Source organism: Haemaphysalis longicornis, unplaced genomic scaffold, assembly GCF_048455015.1.
Source record: "Haemaphysalis longicornis isolate Haplotype H1 unplaced genomic scaffold, Haemaphysalis longicornis Haplotype H1 scaffold_3, whole genome shotgun sequence".
NCBI classification, from domain to species: Eukaryota; Metazoa; Arthropoda; class Arachnida; order Ixodida; family Ixodidae; genus Haemaphysalis; species Haemaphysalis longicornis.
In genome coordinates, this window is record NW_027526335.1 from 91,971,832 (window position 1) to 91,992,883 (window position 21,052).

The window sequence follows — 21,052 nt, forward strand, 5'->3', positions numbered from 1 at the left end:
AGTACTGTAGCGAGGAGGGGGTTAAGACACAAAGAGAGTGCAATTTATAGAAAAAGAATGAGAGTGTGATGAAACAGGTAGCGGAAGGGAGTTAGGTCGGTGATTGGAGAAGTGGGAGAGGCGTAGCAGGCGGGGGTCGAGGATAATGACGGTGGTGGTGATGATGAGGATGATTACGATGATTATGAGGAGAAGGAGGAGAATGAGGAGGACGAGAGAGGCGGTGGAGGAGGAGGAGGAGGAGGAGGAGGAGGAGGAGGAGGAGGAGGAGGAGGACAAATGGGTAAATAAGAAGAGTGAGGAAGAGCGTGAATGCTGTATGGACGAGAAGGAAAATAGGTCGTGGAGAGAGGAGTACGAGGAGAGAGGGGTTGAAGAGGATGTAGGGCGGAGGAAAAAAGTCAATAAAACAGGGTAAGTAGTTCGGAGGGGGTGTGGAAGAGGGGTTGAGCACGAGGGACAAGGGAAGAGGAGGGGAAGGACATGACCGGGAGGACAGGTGTACGAAAGAGAGGAAAGATTGGGGAAGGAGAAAGGAAGAAGTGGGAGTGGCAGAGAAAAAAGAAGGAGCGAAGCGAGGGGACCGCAAGAAGAAGGGGAAGTGACCTTGAGTGAAGCCTTTTTGCTTACAACTCTCGCCAATTTATTTCCTGTTGTAGTCGTACCAGAAGGTCACCAGCATACATCTAAGAGTAGGCAGTCTGAATGACAGGAATTATGCATCTTCCCGCTGCTTTTAACCTCTTTTTCCTGCGGCTACCACAACGGGTTGCTGCCACTTTACGTACTCATTGTAGAGTAAAGCGTTGCGGCTGGGTAAATATGGGTACATATAATCCTTGTCAGTCCTTAGTCACAGTATTTTCCTTATTCGACGTTTTTCATCACTCGTACTATCGATATATGCCACTACTATAAAAACGAAAACGGTCATGCCAGAATTAGCTAAAGAGACACTGTTCCCCCGGAAGTAGCTTCGAACAGAGATCCCCCCCGCGTCCATCTTCATTTCTTCTCTTCGAGTGTGCCGGTCTCCATCAAAACGCTTGCTTCCCTAATGGCCGGCTTTACGTGGGGCCACTAACCTTACCTCCTCCCCCTCCTTTATCCTTCGTCCCTGCCGTGCATATTTTCGGGGCGGATGCGTAGAGGATTTGCGGGGGAACCCCTGCGACTGGGCAGCCGCCGCCTCCACTGCCGGAGATAGGCCGCCCCGTCCAATCTGTCTAAGTGCAGCGCGGGCCTCGGCGGCGGCGAAAGAGCCACCGAATCCGGGACGCATGCGGACAATGAGGTAGCTGCCCACCGGGCCGACTCCTCTCACGGGCGATATCGCCGCCCGCTTGAACCTGCTCTCGGCTCGTCTTCGTTGTTATGCCACAATCGTGCCCTACGATCTGTCTTCCTTTCTCTCTCTCTCTCTCTCTCTCTCTCTCTCTCTCTCTCTCTCTCTCTCTCTCTCTCTCTCTCTCATTTTGTTTTCATACTTCACTGGTTTGCGAGTAGTAGGATACTCTCTAAAGGAATTTCCCTCTGCCCCCAATAAACATGAACTGTGACCTCTGAACAGAACCTCGGTGCTCTTCTAGATCAGTTTCAAGAAAGCTAAAGTGCGAAAGTAAAAAACAAGAACGTGCAGTGTTCAAGTAAATAATCAAATGAAATGAGGAGAAGGAAGGCATTCAAACTGGCCCCTGTGACAGCATTTAAAGTTTTTCTTGACTGCGGCCAAGGTAGCTTTCTTTCCGCGTGTTTCTTATTGTAAAGTTTTTTTCTCGTGTGTTTTGGGACGAGTGCCTCAAAAAAAAACTTGCAAAATAGGTAATAACTTTGTTCCAGCCTCGCTATACTTTATGTGAGTCTTCTGGTGCCTTTTACAACAGTAAGAAGAGCTCTTCGGGATATTTAAGTATAAAGAAGCAAGTAAATTTCTTGGAGCGCCCACGATATTAAAAAAAAAAAAGTGTTTCAGCGTGCCCGGTTGCAATTACAGCCACGTGTGTTGAAAGTGACGGGTGATAGCCTACCCTAGTTTTGAAACAACAAAATATAACTTTGAGCCTGTGGGAGACTGAAATGATGAATCATGCATCGTCTGTGAAAATCGATCACCGACAAGTTATTCACTGCTGGGCAATGTGCTCGTGGGCCTTGTTAGTGTTGAAGCTCCAAGTGCACCGTATGAAAATATTGCATCTAAACAAGTTACTCCACAAGTTTGTTAAATTGGTTTAAAAAAAGCCGTTCAAATGTGCCCGTGAAATGTGAAAGATGTCGGAAGTGCACGGCAGTGGTTCGCCATAATTGGCTGTAGCACCGTTATCCGCTCACTGCTACCACCCAATGAAAGTCAAATTTCCCGCCTTCACAGTGCTCGCGCACCCCCTGCCTGAAACTTCGCCAGTGGGAGTTCTGTTATTTTTGTGCTTGCTTTTTTCCCCGCACGTGCCGGTGTTGCACTGCCACTTTCTTTCGCTTACTATCGCAAAAACCAACCCAAAGAGTGTTCTCAACTAAATGAACGCGGGCGCTGCCGGTTAATTACGTGTATTTTGCCTCAAATGTACCTACAGTTTTCTTTGCGCTAAACAATGGGGAGATGTAGGACGAGCGCCAGCGTTTTACGGGCTTCAAACGCCTATGACAATATAAACCAGTTGGCTTTCGAATACTCTGGGTTACGCCTCGACGACAGCGGCTACGACGGAACGCCATGTGGCTGTGTTTGTGTCCAGCGAGCGATATACGAAGACAAGGCGAGCGCCTAAAGTGCACTGCACCTAAGAAAAAAAGAAAAGAAACGACGTCGGCTTTTGTCCCGCACCATCCGCGGGCTACCTAGGCGGAGAGGCGGGTCCTAAAATTGGTCACGTGAGTGGGCTTCCTGGGCCTGAAAGACACGTTTTCTTCGTCATTATTTATTTGTTTGAAACACGTGTTGCGCTATCAAGCTTCAAACTACCAGGAAAAAATGATAATTCTGTATCTGGGCTACAACGTTACATTCCGTAGTCGGTTGCTGGCTAGAGGTGCCGTTCGATACTCCTATCCAGCTACAGCTACCCCTGATGACGCAGAGAAATCAGAGGAAAGTAGCATCAATGCGGTTAACCGTACTCGTCGAGGCTTAGCTGAAAAGGGAAGAGCGCTAATGCCCAGCGGGGTCATGACTCATAACTGCCCGTTCCACGCAAAAAAAAAAAAACAGAAAAAAAAGGCGCATACGGAAGCGGTTTAGAGCTGCAGCTCACCGCCGTGTTCTGGTCTACAGATAGCAGCAGTATCAACAACAGCTCTCACAGCTTAGGCCTAGCTATTAGGAACGACCTGCGTTAGAGAAACGACGGGAACAGGGGTGGGTTTTGAACATTACTTTATTCGACTCCTTGCCATTGTCCTTCTTCGCCTCCTTGTTTACCTCTCCCCAGCCATCGCGCCAAAGGAGAGATTGAAGAACATAGGCATTAATGCCTACGATAGAGTAGCAGTCTATGTTTCGCGTGAACTGTTCCATATATATCCGCTTATAGGTTGTATTCACTGGCGAGGCACGCATGCAGGCAACCATGTGAGTGTACCGACCCTGTTTACGCCGGGCTCCGCGGGATGGCGGTACTTGTACGTGCTAAGCACATGGTGTGTGCTGGACGTTCCAAACTCTACTCTCCCCAAGGCAAAGTAATGCCTCAAGTCCAATGTGATTGCGATTAATAACATCTTTGTTGACACCACCCTTGAGAATCGGGTTGAAACGGAGCAGACGACGCACGCCGGCGTTTTTTTTTTATGCGGCGTGCGGGCGCAGTGGCACAAGCCGCGCCATGTCAGTGGCGCTTCGGCATTTCCGTCACCGTTTCCAGTGTTGCCAAGCGAATAAATCGACAGCTAAACTTTTCAGTGAATACTATCTATAGGTCCGGTGGGATGACTCACAGCCGCACACGCCGCGTACTCTGAAACGGCACTGAAACGGCGATTTTTGCTATCTTCGGGCAGTGTGAACGAAATAGCTGACAGATTTAGAGTCAACGTGGGCAGAAACGCCTACCACACCAGCAAAGCTCGTTCCTTCACGCCCTAACGAACTGAGAGTCTGCGGAGGATACCCGTGACAGTCGGCGTTTTCATCGGGGAGGATCAGCAACCAGTACGAACCAACGTATACAGGAGCTAAGTTGCAGCTGGGTGCGGCCTTAGCGGAGAGCGTCCGAAATTGCTTTACGATTCTGGCTCCCAAGAGGTAAGCGCTATCTGCGATGCCATCACCGGGTGCGAGATGTGGCTGCTTCGCTTCCGCCTTTCCTACCCCGCGGGGCTGCCGAGTATACAGCTAGGGGCTGTAGTAGCAGCCTGCTATTGGCTGAAGCTACAAAACGATCTTTCTCATCAGCAACTGTGTTGGCGGCGGTGCCCCGGACGGCATGTAAGCGGGAGATCTGGTGTCATGAGTACGGAAAAGACGAGGAAGCAACGCGAGATCAAAAGGGTTTTCTTTCTTTGCGAAAGGCATACAGGGCATACAGGCGCCGCCTGGGAGATAAAAGAAGGCTAGGTGGGGAAGACCACCCCCCGCGGAACTCCTACAGCTTCTCACAGCCGTGTCAACCACGTAGCAGGAGCGCGGGAAGATCCAGGGCATAGCGAGCGTGGAGATCGAGCGAATATCGTTCCTGGCCCGTGAAAGGAGAGGGGTTTCTCTTTCTCCACCGATCCCGTCCGGCTCCTCCCGTACTTGGGCGCTCACTGCTCTCGGCGAGAATACTGATTGGCCTGGAGGTTCGATAGCGTGACTCTCCCCGGGGCTACTTTCTCTGCCTTCACAACAAAGCCTTCTTCGTTCTTTTGTCAGCGTCGCCTTGATTTTTTGCTACCATTTTTGCAGCTAGTGCTGTTGACGGCGACGACTAAGGCAGAGCGGGGAGCGGGAATCGTCGTGTAACGGTTGCACAGCGACGTTTTCGCCGTCTCTCTCTTGTCGCGGAAGCGATGATCGGGAAGCGGTGAAGTAAGAAATGATTGCCGCCTGATTTCGGGAGGGCGCTCTCTATGCGAGCGGGTAAAACGGTGCGGCGATGCTGCCGCCACGGCTTTCGATCGGAGGGGCCGGCGACGGCGTGGGCGTCGGCGCCAGTGGCGGGCCGAGGTGTGCGCCGGGGGAATCCCCTTTAAATCCGCCAGGTCATCAAGGGGCTCTCCGCCCAAGTGCCCTGATCGCATTTTGATGGCGCTTTTGTTGCCGGACCGCGCGCGTGGATACCTCCTCCCCGCGCTGCGGCTTTCGGAGCAAGGTCGTGGCGTCGCTGGCGGGGCGTTGTTTGCGCCGCCACGCCTGAGTTGGTTAAACGGAACGACGGCGGCCGGTAGCGCAAGAGGGAACGGCCGCTGATGGCAGCTTGCTTCTCCTCTCGTTCAAATTTTGTGGCTTTTTTTTATTGCGGGAAGCCACCGCTGTTCGCGGGTGGGAACGCGCGCTGTCACGGCTTTCGATCGGAGGGAGCGGAATAGCGGAGCTGATTCCGCGCACAACGGCGGGAGTTTATCATGTGGCCATGTTTGCAGGATATCAGCTTTGTATGCTTTTGGACAAGCGAAGACCACCATTTAAAAAACTTGATATTCAGCTTTGTGGCTGACAGATATATACATCACGCTCCAGAAACACTTGTGAGATGATACTCAGTACAGAAGAACCTGTAAGCTGAGAATGTCAATCCTTACTATGTCCAGAGTACGATGCGAACAGCAAAATAGGCCAACTAGATGAGAAAAAATTCCCCCGCATTTCCCCGAGGGGGAGAATGTGAAAGTGCGAATGCACGGTTGTCGGCCCGCTTTCGGCGCTTGCGCTCGGCCCCCGCAGCCCACCGCCTCGCCGCCTTCTCTTCCATCTCTTCCATCGGGTTTGTAGTATCACGTGTACACCACGCAGTTATCAAGCCGCTATAACGCCGCTGAGTCGCCAACGCACGCCGCTGACGACGTAGTTTGAATGCGTTAAAGATATAAGGCGCGTCACTAACCCTGATATCAGCGTCGCGTCCGTGGCTTGGTCGGTAGAGCGTCGCGCTGCGGCCGCAAAGTCCTCGGATCGAAACCTGGCGCCGGATGCTGTTTCTTTTTTAAATATAGAGGAGCACTGCGGACGCCGACGCCGCCGCCGGCGGTGGATGGTTTGGGGTCGCTTATAAAGTGCATTCGCACTTAAAAATGTTCCGTCCGACGGTAGAATAAAAGAAACTTAACTGTCTTTCTAGAAGGAACAAAAGCGAGATTATATTCTGAGCTGGAGGAATAAATCTTCATGGAATGAGCCTTGGGCTGTTGTCGTCGTCGCCGCCACCGCCGGCGTCGTCGTCGTCGTCGTCATCATCATCATCATCAGTTCCCTCGTTTTGTTTGCTCGGTAAACTAAGGTTTACCGTTTTGTTTCAATCCCCTTGCACAGCCAAGTCACCAGGAACAACATCATGCTCTGTAGCGTTTCATGGTGTAATAGAGTAATAAGCCCACACAATCTCGCCTAACATGCGCCCGCATGAGGCGCGCTGTGAAAAAAAAGCAGAAAACCACGTAAAGCAGGGTAGGTGCAATTCTTATAACGGGCAAGTCGATGAGTGAGTGAATGAATTTAGACGATCGATCACCGGGGGCTGAAGTTAAGGCAACAAAAACGAAGGGGAGATATCTTAACTAAAAACAGGAACTTCGGCTCCTCCTAAAGGGAATCGGCCGAACAGGGGATGTGACAACACGTGACGCGTGCATTCATACCTACGCGAACACGTCCATTCATGCGCTATCATTGATGCATATGAGCCAATCTTGTCCTTTTCTGCAATAGCGCTTTTCCGCATAGAATGACTCAGAGCTGTACTCTGAGTCCCTCCTCCCCTCATTTACTCCCTACACTCTGTTGAGGGGAGGATTCCGGAATGCTTAGTCATGGGCAAATCGATTTCAAGGATGTTCTCCACTGGAGGCTCCAGTGGAGGAAAGATTCATAATACGAGTGTTAGATATCAGTTCCGACTAAAAAAATAAACAATGTCTTCAATGTGTCGCTTCCCGGCTTGCATCCGGTTTTATTGACTATGCTTCGGGATGCTACACTACTACAGGAAAGGGCGATGTTTATTTTTACCAAACCACATGCAACCACCCTCGTATTACAATTTATATTTGAGGCGCTCCAACTCACGAGAGAGAGAATAGACTTTAATTAAATCAAGAAAATGCTTCAGAGAGGCGTCCTCATTCCAGGATGCCTTAAGCTCGGGCCGCGTCGACAGCCTTTTCGGTCAGATGCAGCTGATCTTCGAGGCCGGAGCTGGCCAAGGCTCTCTCCCAAAGCTCTGTGGAAAGGTGGATGTTAGGGGGGTCTAGGGTAGATTTGTTGCAGCCGCCCACTATGTGTCTGAGTGTCCCAGGCTCTTCACAGGAGTTGCAAAGTGGAGAAAAGTGTGCCCGGTCAAAGAGGTGAAATGTGGTAGGATGTGAAAAGGAGTTGACTTGCAGTGCACGCGATAATCTTTCCTGATCCCTCGGTAGCGATTTGTGGGGTGAAGTGTAGGTTTTACGGGGCAGCCTATAGTGCTGAGTTATTTCCTGGCCTACGATTCGTGATTCTTCGAAGTCACACCCACGAAAGCCTATTTCTATCCTCCGAACAGCGATGCACAGGCGAAAGAGCGCCAGCAAAGTATGCCTGTAGCTCCAGTCGGTGGCGTGTCTGGCGAAGTGCGCAACGCTCGGAGCAAGCGGTCTGCTAAACTTCGCGTCATCTTCGCACACCCACTAAATTGTGCGCTGAACACTCAATCCAACGTCGTTATTACGCTCAAGCGACCACGAATTCCGGGCAAGTGTTTGCAGTCCGCCGTCAGTGCGCACTTCATTTCGGGCGAGGAGACAAAAAGGGTGAAAAGCGCCTCCGCCTCTCCGGCCATCTTCCGCTCGTAAAAACGCACTCACGCTCGCGTTCGCGCAACCCTCGAATCTCACAAAACGCGGAACGGAACGAAAGGGCAGAGCGGCGGCCGTGTGCATTTTTCTATCCGCCTTCGCCACTGACTGCGGCTAGTGAGAGAGCGTTGTTAGGCCGTAATTATCGTGAATCATTTAGGCATTTCGCGAGCCCGGCGAGCAGTGCAGCAGAGAGCGCGGGCTTGGAAGAGCGAGGGATGGAGAGTGAGAAGTCGTGTCAGTGCTCGCTTGCATTTAGGCAGCGTCGGCCTGCAAGAATTGAAGAGCGGGTGCGCGAACCGCTCCACATCGCGCACGCCGCGACACCGCTGGCGCCGCCGGCGCTAAGCGCGCCGCTAGAGTTGTGGTTCCCGCGGCGCCTCTCCAGGAGGGAAGAGCGTTTGGAGAGGAGAGAAGGGCCTTGATTAATTGAGCCAATTAAAAGCGTCCGGATTGTCCGCGAAGGAGGCGGGAAGGGAGAGGGATGGCGCGCCTGGAAAGCGGCCCTCTCCTTCCCGTTAGCCACCGCAGCGCACACACGGATGCCGGGGAGGAGAGGGCGGAGCGCGAGGAGGGGCGGGGAAAAAGAGTCTGAGAGAGAGAGGTGGGGAGTTGAAGCTGGAGCTCTAATCCACTTAGCGCAAGTTCGAACCTCGGGTGGTCTTCTTGGAGCGGTGTGGACTACGATCGCCTCGGCTGAGGAACCCTTTCGCCCGCCGTCGCTGGTGGGAGGGTCAGCCTCACGCTCGTCTCTCACGTTTTGGTCCCTATTTCAATTCCTTGCACCCTCTCTTCTTCATCTTGCCGTGCGCATAGCGTGCACATTTGGGCGCAGTTGGCAGTAACCCTTTCCCGCACTCCTTCATTCTCCCCTGTTGACGCTCTCTCCTCCTGGGCCGCTCAAGATTTGGGCATGCCGCTGTAATTAAATTTCGAAATGCGTCGTGGGGGCTTCTGACCGACACGCCCACTTCATATATATATATATATATATATATATATATATATATATATATATACCTGTGTGTGTGTTTGTGTGTTCTTTGGACACTTCTGTCCGAACAACTGTTTTTCCATGATTTTGTAACGTACGTTGCTTTTTTTTATTTCCCTACACTGGTTCAATACATCTTCGTCAGTCCAATCATGAAACAAAATCGACGGAGAGAGAAGTGCTTTAAAATTTATCGGAAAATCCGCGCTGTGAAAGCGAAATAGAAGGTGCAGACGAAACAGAAATTCTCGCTTATGCCACATTTGTGTCTCCTGCAGTTGAACAACTTTATAGAGATATTTTTCTGGCCGCTTTTACTAAAACGCGGCATACTACTCATCCTAGACTGGTAACCCAGCCTTCGATGAGGGCAAGTAGTGGAACGTAGCTTGTGAGTTTAATTCTTGTACTACTAGAGCCGCCGTACTGAACGCCTTTTTGCCCAAAATCGTGGCAAAGTAACTGATAGTTTTGTTAACCTAGACAAGCAGGATATGAATAAATTTGTTGTTACTGGCCCTCAGCATGGGTTCCAATGTAGCATTAGGTAACACAATAACAGCCGATAGAAGCTAATAGGGGACGATAATTCGATCAGGGGATGCGACAAGGTAATTCGGGAAAATTAATGGGTGTGGAGAGTGGAGGATTGGAGAGGCTGGAAGCAAACGGAAAAGACGTTCGTCCTGCAGTGGAGAAAAATAGGATGATGATGATGATGATGACGACGACGACGACGGCGACTGCGATGTCGACGCCAGTAATAATGGTGGTGACAACTGTCGCTTTTGGGTTTGCATCGGACGGTTCTAGCCTTACAAAGTATTCTGGCAATTGCCCCACCACAGCTGCATAAATAGCGCTTAAAAATAGGGTTAAAGGGCTACGCCCCCAAGTATCCGCGAGTTAAGTGTCCAGAAAAAAAGCAAATGGAGAGGCGCGACACCTGTGTCCGTTAAGGAAGACGTCGAAGCCCACCGATGTGTGAACGGTTAGCCTCCGAGTCTTAGACATCAGTAAAAACTCCTTCCTAGGAAGTTGTTTTAGCACGGCGTTCACGTTATATCAACAAAAAAGTAAGCACCATCATCATGTCATTTTAACACCAAAGTGTTTTATTCCGGGATTCAGGAAGATTTCGCTTACGTCATATCTGTCACGGAAGTGACGCCAGTAAAATGAAGCAAGCAGCCTGTAAAGGGTGCACCCCTGCACACATCGTCTTCTTGCGGGAAAGCAACATTTACTACTAACGAGTACATTATAGTTTGGGTTCTTCTTTTTCGGGTTTTATATCTTAACACAAAAGTGTTTTATGCCGGGGTACACCAAGATTCAACTGGTGTCATATCCGTCAAGGAAATGACGCCAGTACACCTTTGCCGAAGCGACCCGCCAGCAGGACGTCGCTCGTGAAGCACACCCACAAGACAGCCCCCCACCCACAAATCATGCTCAGCTGCAGATTTCGCTGCACATTTCACTTTCGTGCTTTACAGATTGCTATGACGTTGTATATGTGTCCCTTCTTAATCTTGCCCTTACGTTATATAACATTATTGTAAGCCCTCTACCCTATTTCCCTATTCCATGTGCTCTTTTCTCCCGATCCCACCTCCCCTACACCAGCAGGCGTTCCGGTGTCCACCCCAGGCAAGGCAATTTACGCCTGTTGGTGGACCTTCCTTTCTTTCTATTGTACAATAAATACGTACATATATATGGCAGAGTAATCAACCACAGTTTTTTTTTCTTCTCTTACAGTCATTCTTCATGTTTGCTGTGTATCGCGCAACAACGCTCCTATTCACTGCATAGCCTAATCTCGAGGGTGTAGGTGTAGCCCGAAACAACCCATTCCCGTTTGAACCCATCCCGCTTGAACCTATTCCCGAAACGCCCTTCCCGTTTGGCCCCCCGTCCCGTGTGCGCCCGTTCCCAAAAGGCCCTTTCCGTTTGACAGCTTTCTGTTTCAACCCGTTCCCAAAACACCCTTCCCGTTTCAACCCCCTCCCAAAACGCCCGCCTCAAATAGTCCAGATAAGTTTCTGAGCTCGCAGTGCGCTTTGAGCCTACAGAATTGTGCTGGGCAAGGTAGTGTAGGTTACCTAGTAATTACTACAACATATTTTACTCATTTCTTGCCTAAATATTTAGCGCAGGGACAGATTCTATTTTACCTTGTCTCAAACCCTACTCGGTAGATGGCGCCACCAACATGTTTTTTTTTTAAGGGACACTGAAGTGATATGTAAACATTGCGGGATTACTAGCGCAAATAGTAGTCCGCAGTCCCCAGGCCATGTTTCGGCCACTGTGGGCGCGTTTACGTGATTTTATTTAGTAGAAAAATTAATTCGAAAATGCTGTCCTCCTCTCTTTACGCTCGCCCATTTTCTGTGGCGTTTTTGTGTGACGTCGGGAGGAGCCGAGCTCGCAATTGGCTGCGCTACTGCACGGCTCCCCGGCCTTCAGGCAGAGTCAGTCGGCCCAGCGTTTCGTCCGCCGGCCGCCGACGGGTCGTCGCAATTCGTTCGCTCAGTTGAAACGAAGCCAGGACACGTTTGTGAAGGGAAGAATGTGCCTTTCTTTACTTGGTTAGTTTGTACACTGTATCTAGCTCCAAGTCAAGGTCGCTTCACACAAGCGCTGCACAAGCGCACATGCGACGCTTGGCTGACTGGTACGCCAGTAGGAAAATATAAGGCCTCTTGAAGGCGGGAAAAGAGTCAGCGAAGTCAATATAGGTACTAAGGAAATAAAATCAACTGATATTTTTACCGTACAGCGTAAAACTAGGGTGCGGGAAGCACTCTTTTGCGCTGGGCGAACAAGCACAGCGGTCAGCAGCACGACTACGCATCTGCGAACGCTTTTCCGTCTAAGAAATGCAATTGCTAGACGTGATATATTGTGGAAACTTGGGGGATGCTTACTGCACGAGCGCAAAACAACAAATAGTCACCTAAGCTGCTTGAAATGCCAAAACTAAATAAAAGGGCAAACAGTTTATAGAATATATACCTTATATTACCAATGTCAGGACACCCCGTTCGGTGGTCGAGCGGTCTAGAGCGCTGGGTATGCCATCGCAAGTGTTTTGCAAGTCGCGAGTTCGAATCCCCGCGGGTGCATGCTTTTTTTTTTATTAGTTAACTTTTTTGTTTTCTGCCGATGTTTTCTATACTGAGTTCACCTTTTTTTGGGCCGCAACGTTCATTGCTCCACGAACTAGTTCACAGAACGCGCGCAGGCTGGCACTGGCGCGCTAGCGAGTTCTCGTTGGCGTGCTGTTGCCATAAGCACCGACTGCTTGCGGGCAGTGGGCACAGGCCAGAATCAACAGACCCTTGGCCTGGTGCGAACACGCTTTTTACGATACAGGCATGAGTGAGGCAAGCTCCAAATATGGGGGAAAAGCGCATGACATTTGAGCGTCTGCGGGGACGCGGAGGGCGTTCATGCACTGCGTAGGCCTCGGCTAGTGAATGCTACGATTCCAAGCCGGCCTGGGAGGTTTATCTTACGCATTTTACGGCCGACAACATGACAGAAGCGCGGTACGGTGATTACTGAGATATTGAGAATGCCCATCCAACAACGCCATCGGTTGTGTTTTACAGAACCGAAACCGAAACCGAAACTTGTTTGGTTGCTAACCTTGGGCATCGTCCAATCACGGTGCTCCCTCCTCCCAACGTCACAGCTTTAGTTGGTGCGGCCGCCGCAAACCGCGCATAGTAGTTTTTCTTCTTTTGCGCTGTGTAAAATAATTAGCGATTTGTAAACCGGATAAACGATGAAAAGTGTACTAATTTGAGCCAGTCTACGCAGTGCAAGCAAAAACGGGAGCTTGACAAATTCACTTCAGTGTCCCTTTAAAGCTCTACAGGTGATGACTACAGTATTGCAAAACAACTACAGTTATTGCGAACGCTTCACCCGAAAAGTGAAATATTCAAGCTACTTTAAACGAAAGCAAATAGATATGAGCAACAAAATTATGCGTGATTTTTTTTTAGGCTAATTCATTAGATGTCGCTACCTGCACCGCGGGGGCCGGATTACGCAAACTGCAAATGGTGTGCTAAGTGTCCTACCGTTTTCAGCGGCAAACTGAAACTCCGGCTCCGGGTAACCCGGTAAATGGTGACGCAGACATGGTAACGATATGCTAAAACTCTCTATTATAGACGGATAACTACCCAAATGTTTTTTTTTCTTTTCCGCGTACTACGTGCCCGCCTATGTATTATCCGTATAAAGTACACGCAACAGAATACACCTTGAGGTGTTCTTAACGCTTGGGTGAAAAATGTGTGCGAACCATTTCCTCCAAGGAAAAGTTCAGCTTTAGACTTCAATGGCCATTCTTTTACAGACATTTGCATATAAAGTGACCGTTAGCCCCACATTAAAATGGATCGTACCACTGGCTTGGTCCATAATAGTTACCGCTTTCATAAAATCCGTTTTCTGGAGTTAGCTAGATTTGGGAATTATATTTGGCGAGATCTTTTTCCTGTGTAGACATAAAACAGTAGCCCTGTACTACCCTTAAAAAATTAATACTTGCATTTGTTAAAACACCCAACTTCATTTTCGGCAAGAGGTACGGACGCTACAAACTGGCACTACGACCACGGAAAGGTTCCATTTTGTTAATTCTCGCACTTTCCTTTTTTTGTGTGTGAGTGTTGCATATACGTGCATGTGCATTCGTATATGCAACCGTAGGGACTGGAACCATCACTACTGCCGCGGAGTACGCATGCGATTAACACGTTCCAGACCGCTCGACCAACGCAGAAGCAGGCGGAAGGGTGTGGTTTCAGCTGTAATTCACCAACGCTGTACCGGGTCGGGCGTAAAGCAGCAACCTACGTGTTTTTTTTTTTTTAATTGGCGCCGTGTATCGTAAAACGAACCATTACAAAAAGGTTGCAGGTAAAAGGTTGCAAAGTATGCAGGTCTGCATACTTTGGCTCCACCAGCCGTAAAGTTTTTTTACGGTGAAATACGTTTGACGTAACTGCAATTTAATTTTCAGGTTACGGCGGACGCAAGTAATTTTTGACTTTCGGTTACGTCGGACGTAACTCAAAACATCAGGTTAAAATACAGTCGGACGCAGCTTTAATTTCAAAAATCGCACACCTCAGTCCGAGTCACCCGAGTCAAAACTGGGTTCGCTATTCCAGCAAGGGCCTATGCAAAAAAATACGTAACTGGAAGGGCGTTTTGTACCGGGTTGAGGCGGCAAGGAACAAACGAGAAGGTTCAAATGGGAACGGGTTCAACTAGGAACAGGCGAAATGAGAAAGGGGGAAGAGGGAAGGTCATTTTGCTCCGGGTTGAAACGGGAGGGAACAAGCGGGAAGGATGAAATGGGAATGGGTTCAAACGGGAACCTCCTAATCTCGAGGCCTCTGCGTTCTGTCTGACATCGCGGTGTCGCACTCGTTGGCGCAGATCAGCGGCATCATCACCAACACGGGTCACGGCGTCATCTTCCGCGTGTCTGACAGCCTGGCACCGGGGCTTGCGGTGAACATCTCGGGAGGGCCGCTCTCCTACCAGTACCGCTTTCACGAGCTGCACATCCACTACGGGCGCTCGGACGACCGCGGCTCTGAGCACACCATCGCCGGCAAACCCTTCCCCGCCGAGGTGAGCACTTCACTCCCCTCTTTGCCCTCCTTCTCCTGCTACCCCACAACGCTCTCGAATTGACGACGATGCGCCAACGGGGACACAAAAATGCACGCTCATTTTTGAGAAATTCCTAAGAACAGAGAACGTGTCGCGTGCATACCTTTACAAACAGGAACATCATGCAGTGGGTAGTCAGCAGTAGGCATTTCGTTATTTAATTTTCGACTGTTTTTAGGCGTACACAGCGCTAGGACAGGACACAGAGGACGCGACACGAGACTGGGCGATGTCCTGTCCAATCCTATCCTGTCCTAGCGCTCTTATCAAGCCAAGTATGTACCAACAAGCACGCGTATTAACACCGTTTTACGGTCTCATTCGTTGGTGCATATGGCCTGTGTGGATTTTTGCAACTCCTCGAGGAAAATAAAAATTCGCAGTTATACCCCGAACGGTGTTTTACTACTAGTACTATTACTGCTGCTGCTGCTACTAGTACCACTGCCACCACCACCACTACCCCTATGATATTACCGTTACTACATTACCATACTAATAATAACGAGGAGTATGGAGCGGGCGTCCCTGCTGATGCCTCGCCTAGAGGTAACGAGAAGTTATGGTTCACGGTGCATATGTGCGGAAAATTGCAGGATATATGGTTGGTTGGGATATAAAATGCAGGAGCGGGACCCCGACTGTTTTTCTAATTTACGGGGCAGGAGGGATGGAGGAGACCATTTAAAAAATTTGGTGGAAACTTGTCAAAAAGAATCTGTCTTTGTGAAACCGGCGCGTCGAAGTGATGCGTTTACATGTGGCACATATATGCATTGATTAGGTGAATAATGGGGTAACTTTTGTTGTTTTTCAAGGGAAAGGTTCGTAAGCGCAGTAACTCTCTTAGGCGTACTTGTTGGGAGTGAGAGTAGGGACGTGGGAATTCGAGTGCGATTACCTAGGGAGGCCAGAAAGTATTCCCGGTGCTGTTTGACGGCGGTCCGGTTTTCGTTGAGGTCATATTCATGGTCTAGAGGCGTCCAGCTGGTTCGGGGCACTGGTGTCGACGAAGCAGGCGCCGCCAAACGGGCTGCCTCACTTCCGGAGATTACGGAATGGTAGGACACCTACGTGATGGTGACGTCAGTGTTCTATCTTCAACTTTAGCTTTTAATTGCATCGAAGCGCCTTGTCAAACACATTGTCAATTCAGGTTATACGACGTATTTTTAGCGCCAAGTGGGAGATTCGAGAGTGCAACGAATCATCGCGCATTAACAGAGTCAACCTGTGACGACGCAGCTGTCCTATGTTTCTCATAATGTGTTTGCACTGACGTTGTTTTGATCTAGAAAAGAGAAATGGGGGAAAATTTGGCATTGTCGCTTGAGTTCGTAGTTGTTGGGTGGCGATTTCATTTGATTAATGCGCCAAAACTGCAGCTGGCTACCTGTTTGGGGATGCCACCGGTCATGCCGAAGCGTTTTCCGCTACATTTAACACTTTCACGAAATTTTTTAGCGTATATGTGAGGATATCCTTCAAGCAAAGTGTGGCTCTGCGTACCCAATAATACATACACGTGCCACTTTGGGGGAAAAGAACGAACTGTAATCCAGTTCCCGACTATGGAGCTTTACGTACGGTGTTCCCGTGCAAGTAATGGCAGGAACTCTGCACGTGCTCGCAGGTCACTGTAGAACATTCCAGGAAAAAAAAAAGATTGCAATATTCGTTGCTGCACGATAAAAGAATAATCTCGTTAATCAGTAAAAATAAACAGCAAAATTTGCATTTACGAAAAAAGGAAGGAGAGTGACGGTCTCCATTATGTCTATCTTGTCGACAAATTTTTATCGATTACGCACGCCACTACGCGGGTCCTGAATAAAGAACAAAAGTATCTGTATGAACTAACAGCAAGCAACAGGACAACGTTGATTGATTGCCTCAGACAACGCCAAAACGAAACAATAGATAGGGACATTTTCGATACCGTAGAAAATGTTTCCTCTTGTAGCAAATGTATTTTGATAAAGATCTGGTTGTACGGCAATCCAATTATTTTTCTTTTATCATTTCTGGCTTCAGTGAGCGTAGGTGCAGTTTAGATTGCTCCTCCAAAGCTTCGGAACTTCAAATATTGGTGAAAATGTTGATTTCTGGAAAATCACAACCTCATCGGTGTTCCACTTTGCCGCGCTGATGGTTGAGGGGGGAAAATCAGGTTATATTTTTGCATTCGCAACCACAATTGTTTCCACTGCTTGACTCGGAAAACAGCTGATTTTCTTCTTCCTAAGGAGAACTGAAGCCTATAAAACCTCATTTAAACGTAACATTTAATTTTAGCACCTTCCCGAGTGACAAGCGCCAAAGTCGGATTCAGGAACAGACAGCAACGAACGATGCGTGAACAGGAAGCTAACAACTGGAAGTCAGAGGTTCTAAGCTCTTTTTCTAGTAAAGGCAAAATAGAATAGAATAGAGTATAATGAACTCGCCTATTTTACATCATATGAATAATGATGCTTAAGTCATACTCATGATGTAGATAATATCATGAACGACTCAAATTGTGATTTGAGATATGCCAGTACCAAGAAATCGATATTTGCTTCGTAATTGTAAACAAGCAATAGCCAAATCAGAAGCAAAAGGCCAGGTTTGTATGCTGCACCCCATCGTTCTCTGTTGGCCTTTGGTTTGCTGCTGCCTATACAGGCATGTCGTCCACATTTGGTATACAAGGAAAAATGCAACGACTTGCGTTGATTCGGTACACTTAAACTTAAAAATGGTGAAAACATAGTAGTACGTAATTTATCACACGCTGGAAGGTTGCAGAATTTATACTAAACGTGCTCGTAGATGACGAGGCCACCGCTCTTGTCATGTGGTGCAACCAACTGTCACGTTAGCTCAAATCATTCGGCTGGGAAGACGCCACATTCCCGGGAAACGCGGAACGTGTGCCGCTGTGTTCCCGCGACGGGTGAGGTCGAAAAGCAAATATGAGGTTCTTTTTTAGCCGGTTACACACTAATGTGTTTCAGCGATTACATTTCAAACGGAGCTCGTTAGTGCGATCGGAACCTGCAAGGAGGTGTTAGAAGGCTGTCCGGTTTCTGCAACGAAGTTCTGGGGATGTGTTCCGTTTCCTCGAAAGTTGCGCGGACGTGGTGAGGCGGGCGAAAGGATGGGAGAAGGCGCATGTGCAACAACAGAAAGCACAATGCACAGGCAACGAGTGATCAAAATTGTGAAGTGGGAAATGGACATCAATTACATGGCGGCCCCTACAAACAGAACAGAAGAACACAAGCAGCAAAAACGCGGAACATCCAGAAACAAATAAATGTTGGACCTAAGGTTCGTTCGCAGAACGTCACCTGCTTCAGCTTGCACAAACAGCTTGCACGTGCTGTGGAGATCATGAATGACAATAAGACACAAACATAAACAACGCTGTATTGTCAGGAAGGGCCAGTTGCGTCAATTTGTATCCCCATACAGGGTTCCGATGTTCTACTTCGTCTTGATCTTGTCATACCCACGTCGACAGACAAACCGAACCCCCTGCCTCACTCCTCCGAAAAGTCTAGGTCGAAGTCTGGGGCAATGGCAAGCTGGGTCAAGAGCTCTGAAGCTCGCATTCGTTCTGAAAGAGGCGACGGGGGAGCACTATAGTATTCGCACTTTCGCGGGCTTGCATTCATAACGTACAAATGCGTATACGCACGCACGCACGCACGCACGAACGCGCGCACGCTTAAAACGATGAAAGGACATCCTAAAAAAGAAAACAGAAGAGAAAGGAAAGATGTACCCTTCCTCGCCTGCACTTGCCCCGCCGTAAACTGAAATTCAAATTGGACGACAGAAGGAAGGTAGGCGGAGCGAAAGAGACGCCCCCTCCGAGCGCGTATTCCCCTCGTGTTGCCCAAGCGCGGGAAAAAAGTGAATGGAAGAAAATGAACAGTACGCAAAAAAGGAACCAAGTAAACCGGGCGAAGGGGAACGGCAAGAAACAAATATGACTGTGACTTCATTGAAATGCAGTGCGGAGCGCGGCAAGTGCGGCCATCAATATTACATTCGACCAACGTTCTCATCGACCTTTAGCCCACGTAATTTTTTTTTATTTTGCGCGGGAAAGCGCGCGCACGCAGCGGCTTGGCTTTGCGAGGCCTTTGCTCGGCTTCATTTGGATTGTTACTTGGCGCCCTCCGCCGTAAAAATCGACATCACGCGGAGCTATTTGGCGGAGCGCCTCCCCAATGTTCAGGCCTTCTGTTCTTCAGTCACGTGAGGACGCGGAAGTCAAAAGTTCACCGCAGAACAACGTGTACCTCTTTTTCAGTGTTCTTTTTCTTGTTCTCTTTTGTTTGTTTTCGTTTACCGATTCCTCACTGTTACTTTTGCCTCTTCCGTCACCGGGGCGCCCCTGGTTTGTGTCAGACAGGTTCACTCAATGTCAGCCTTGTGATACAATCGATGGATGCAGCCCCTTTGCCAGAACCTTTCGACTGTACACAATGCTCGGTTGTCGCCGGAGAGACGCGGCGGTGATTGCGCGCTGGCGTGATGTACACGTCCACTGTAGAATTTACCAAATGTGGATGAACTGTCACGAAACAGAAACAAAAAATTGATGTGGTGTCTTGCGGAAGATTAAAATAGAAAGCCGTCGCCGCTGCTGACAAACTTGAGCTACTCTACTGTTTTTAGCAGTGCTTGATACGACGGGACATGGACAAAGTGGAACGTGACAGCACAGCGGTAAAAAAAACTGCGGTCAACACTTTGGTGAACTGGGCGAGTTCGAATGTATTCATCTTTAGCAGCGGACAAAATGATAGTGCAAGAATAAGGTCTCATCTCCTTGTTCTGTCATTCTATGCGCTGCTAACGGCGGGCACATCCCGGCGCACCCCCTTTTCCACCGAGCTGCTCTAATTGGTTGACAGTTCATTTCTGAACTACATATACCTTCCAGAATGCACTAGGTAAGTTATCCAAACACGACATACCTTGTGTGCTTGGCGGCTCGCAAGCGAGGACGTCATCCTCCAGTATCATGTCAGGCCTGTAGCTATTACATTCCAAAGATAACAACTGCGTCGATGGCGCACCCATATCAGCTACCTATTACCATATCACAAAAACGCAGCATCAGAAACTCAAAGCACTTTTACCAACCGTCACCTGTATCATAACAGGAACTCCAAGGTTCACTCAAAATGACCCGTTATACACCACAGGCGCCTTGAATAGACTTGGTAAGAATATTGACACACACCACATCGCTTAAACCCAAAGACTACGAACATCACCTCAAGGTTGTCCCGTCCTCTCAGATCTACCTAGGCCATCAAATCGCACACCTCCAGCATGTTACACCGGAGCTGTCATTACGGCCCTGTCCAGCTTATAACCTAGAAGCCAACACCCCAAAAATACGAGTCCAGACCTGGCACGACGCCTCGCTGACAGGGCAAACCGCTGCACCAGGAAGACACTTCCTCAAAGAACAGTGGTCCTTTACACGCTTTATATAAAATAGACACGAAACTCGGGGCGGCAGCCTATCACAGCGCCTGTCTCGTCTACACTGTTCTTCGTTTGTGTGCTTTTGTTGCGCTTCAAATCATTGCATATATTCACCAACTAGCCCAGCAAGAAGTTCTTCTTCGCTACATGTCTTCTCCGCAGCAGGCAAGTATGTTCCGGCACCATTATCGATAGGTCTGGAGCTTCCGGCTATTGCCAACCCCATGAAGGCGCACCAACACTAAGTGAAACTAGTCATCATGACTGACAGCAAATCTGCAATTCCCATTGTCAGAAAGAACAACAAGCTTACCCAAGAGTGCAAACACTCACCAATATCACAAATGCAACCATCCCGATTTTGGTACTGCGGTTATTTAGGTCCCTGGACACGCAAATATAAAAAAAGAATGAGAAGTCCAACGCCTTAACCAAAGTTGATCTTCACGATCTGTGCATCTTAACACACTGGCCTCGCTTCTATCACTAAAAGAGCACGGCCTAGAAATGCATCACACTGGCAGACAGTACTTACGAGACGTCAGAAATCGAAGACCCGCCCCCAAGACTACGCTATAAACTTCGCTCTCCCTTGAAACTGTCCTGATTCCATGTGCACAGACCGGCACGCTACCAACGCAACACATTCACAATTACATAGACGGGCTTAGTGGCACTCCAAAATGCTCACACTGTGACCAATCAACACGCCCTTCAGACGTGCCCAAACATATGAGCCAACCATAAACCTGCTGCCCAACGAATCCTGCCAGAAAGTGCCCTTCTAGCTAGTAGGCATGGGTCACCCCCTGTAAAGAGCTTGAGGAGCTCTATTAGATCGCATTAGTAAATCCCGTCAAAAACGTTCCAGGACTACAGATGTACCTG

General features: G+C 49.0%; 1 protein-coding gene across 1 annotated transcript in view; it reads left to right on the plus strand.

Moving 5' to 3' along the window:
• The window catches only part of LOC144174858 (carbonic anhydrase-related protein 10-like), a 206,100-nt gene that overhangs the window by 145,850 nt on the left and 39,198 nt on the right, over window positions 1–21,052 (plus strand). Inside the window, exon 4 of the mRNA XM_077703802.1 lies at window positions 14,429–14,626. Within this exon, the coding sequence (XP_077559928.1) occupies window positions 14,429–14,626 (198 nt within the window). The remainder of the gene's footprint in view (window positions 1–14,428; window positions 14,627–21,052) is intronic.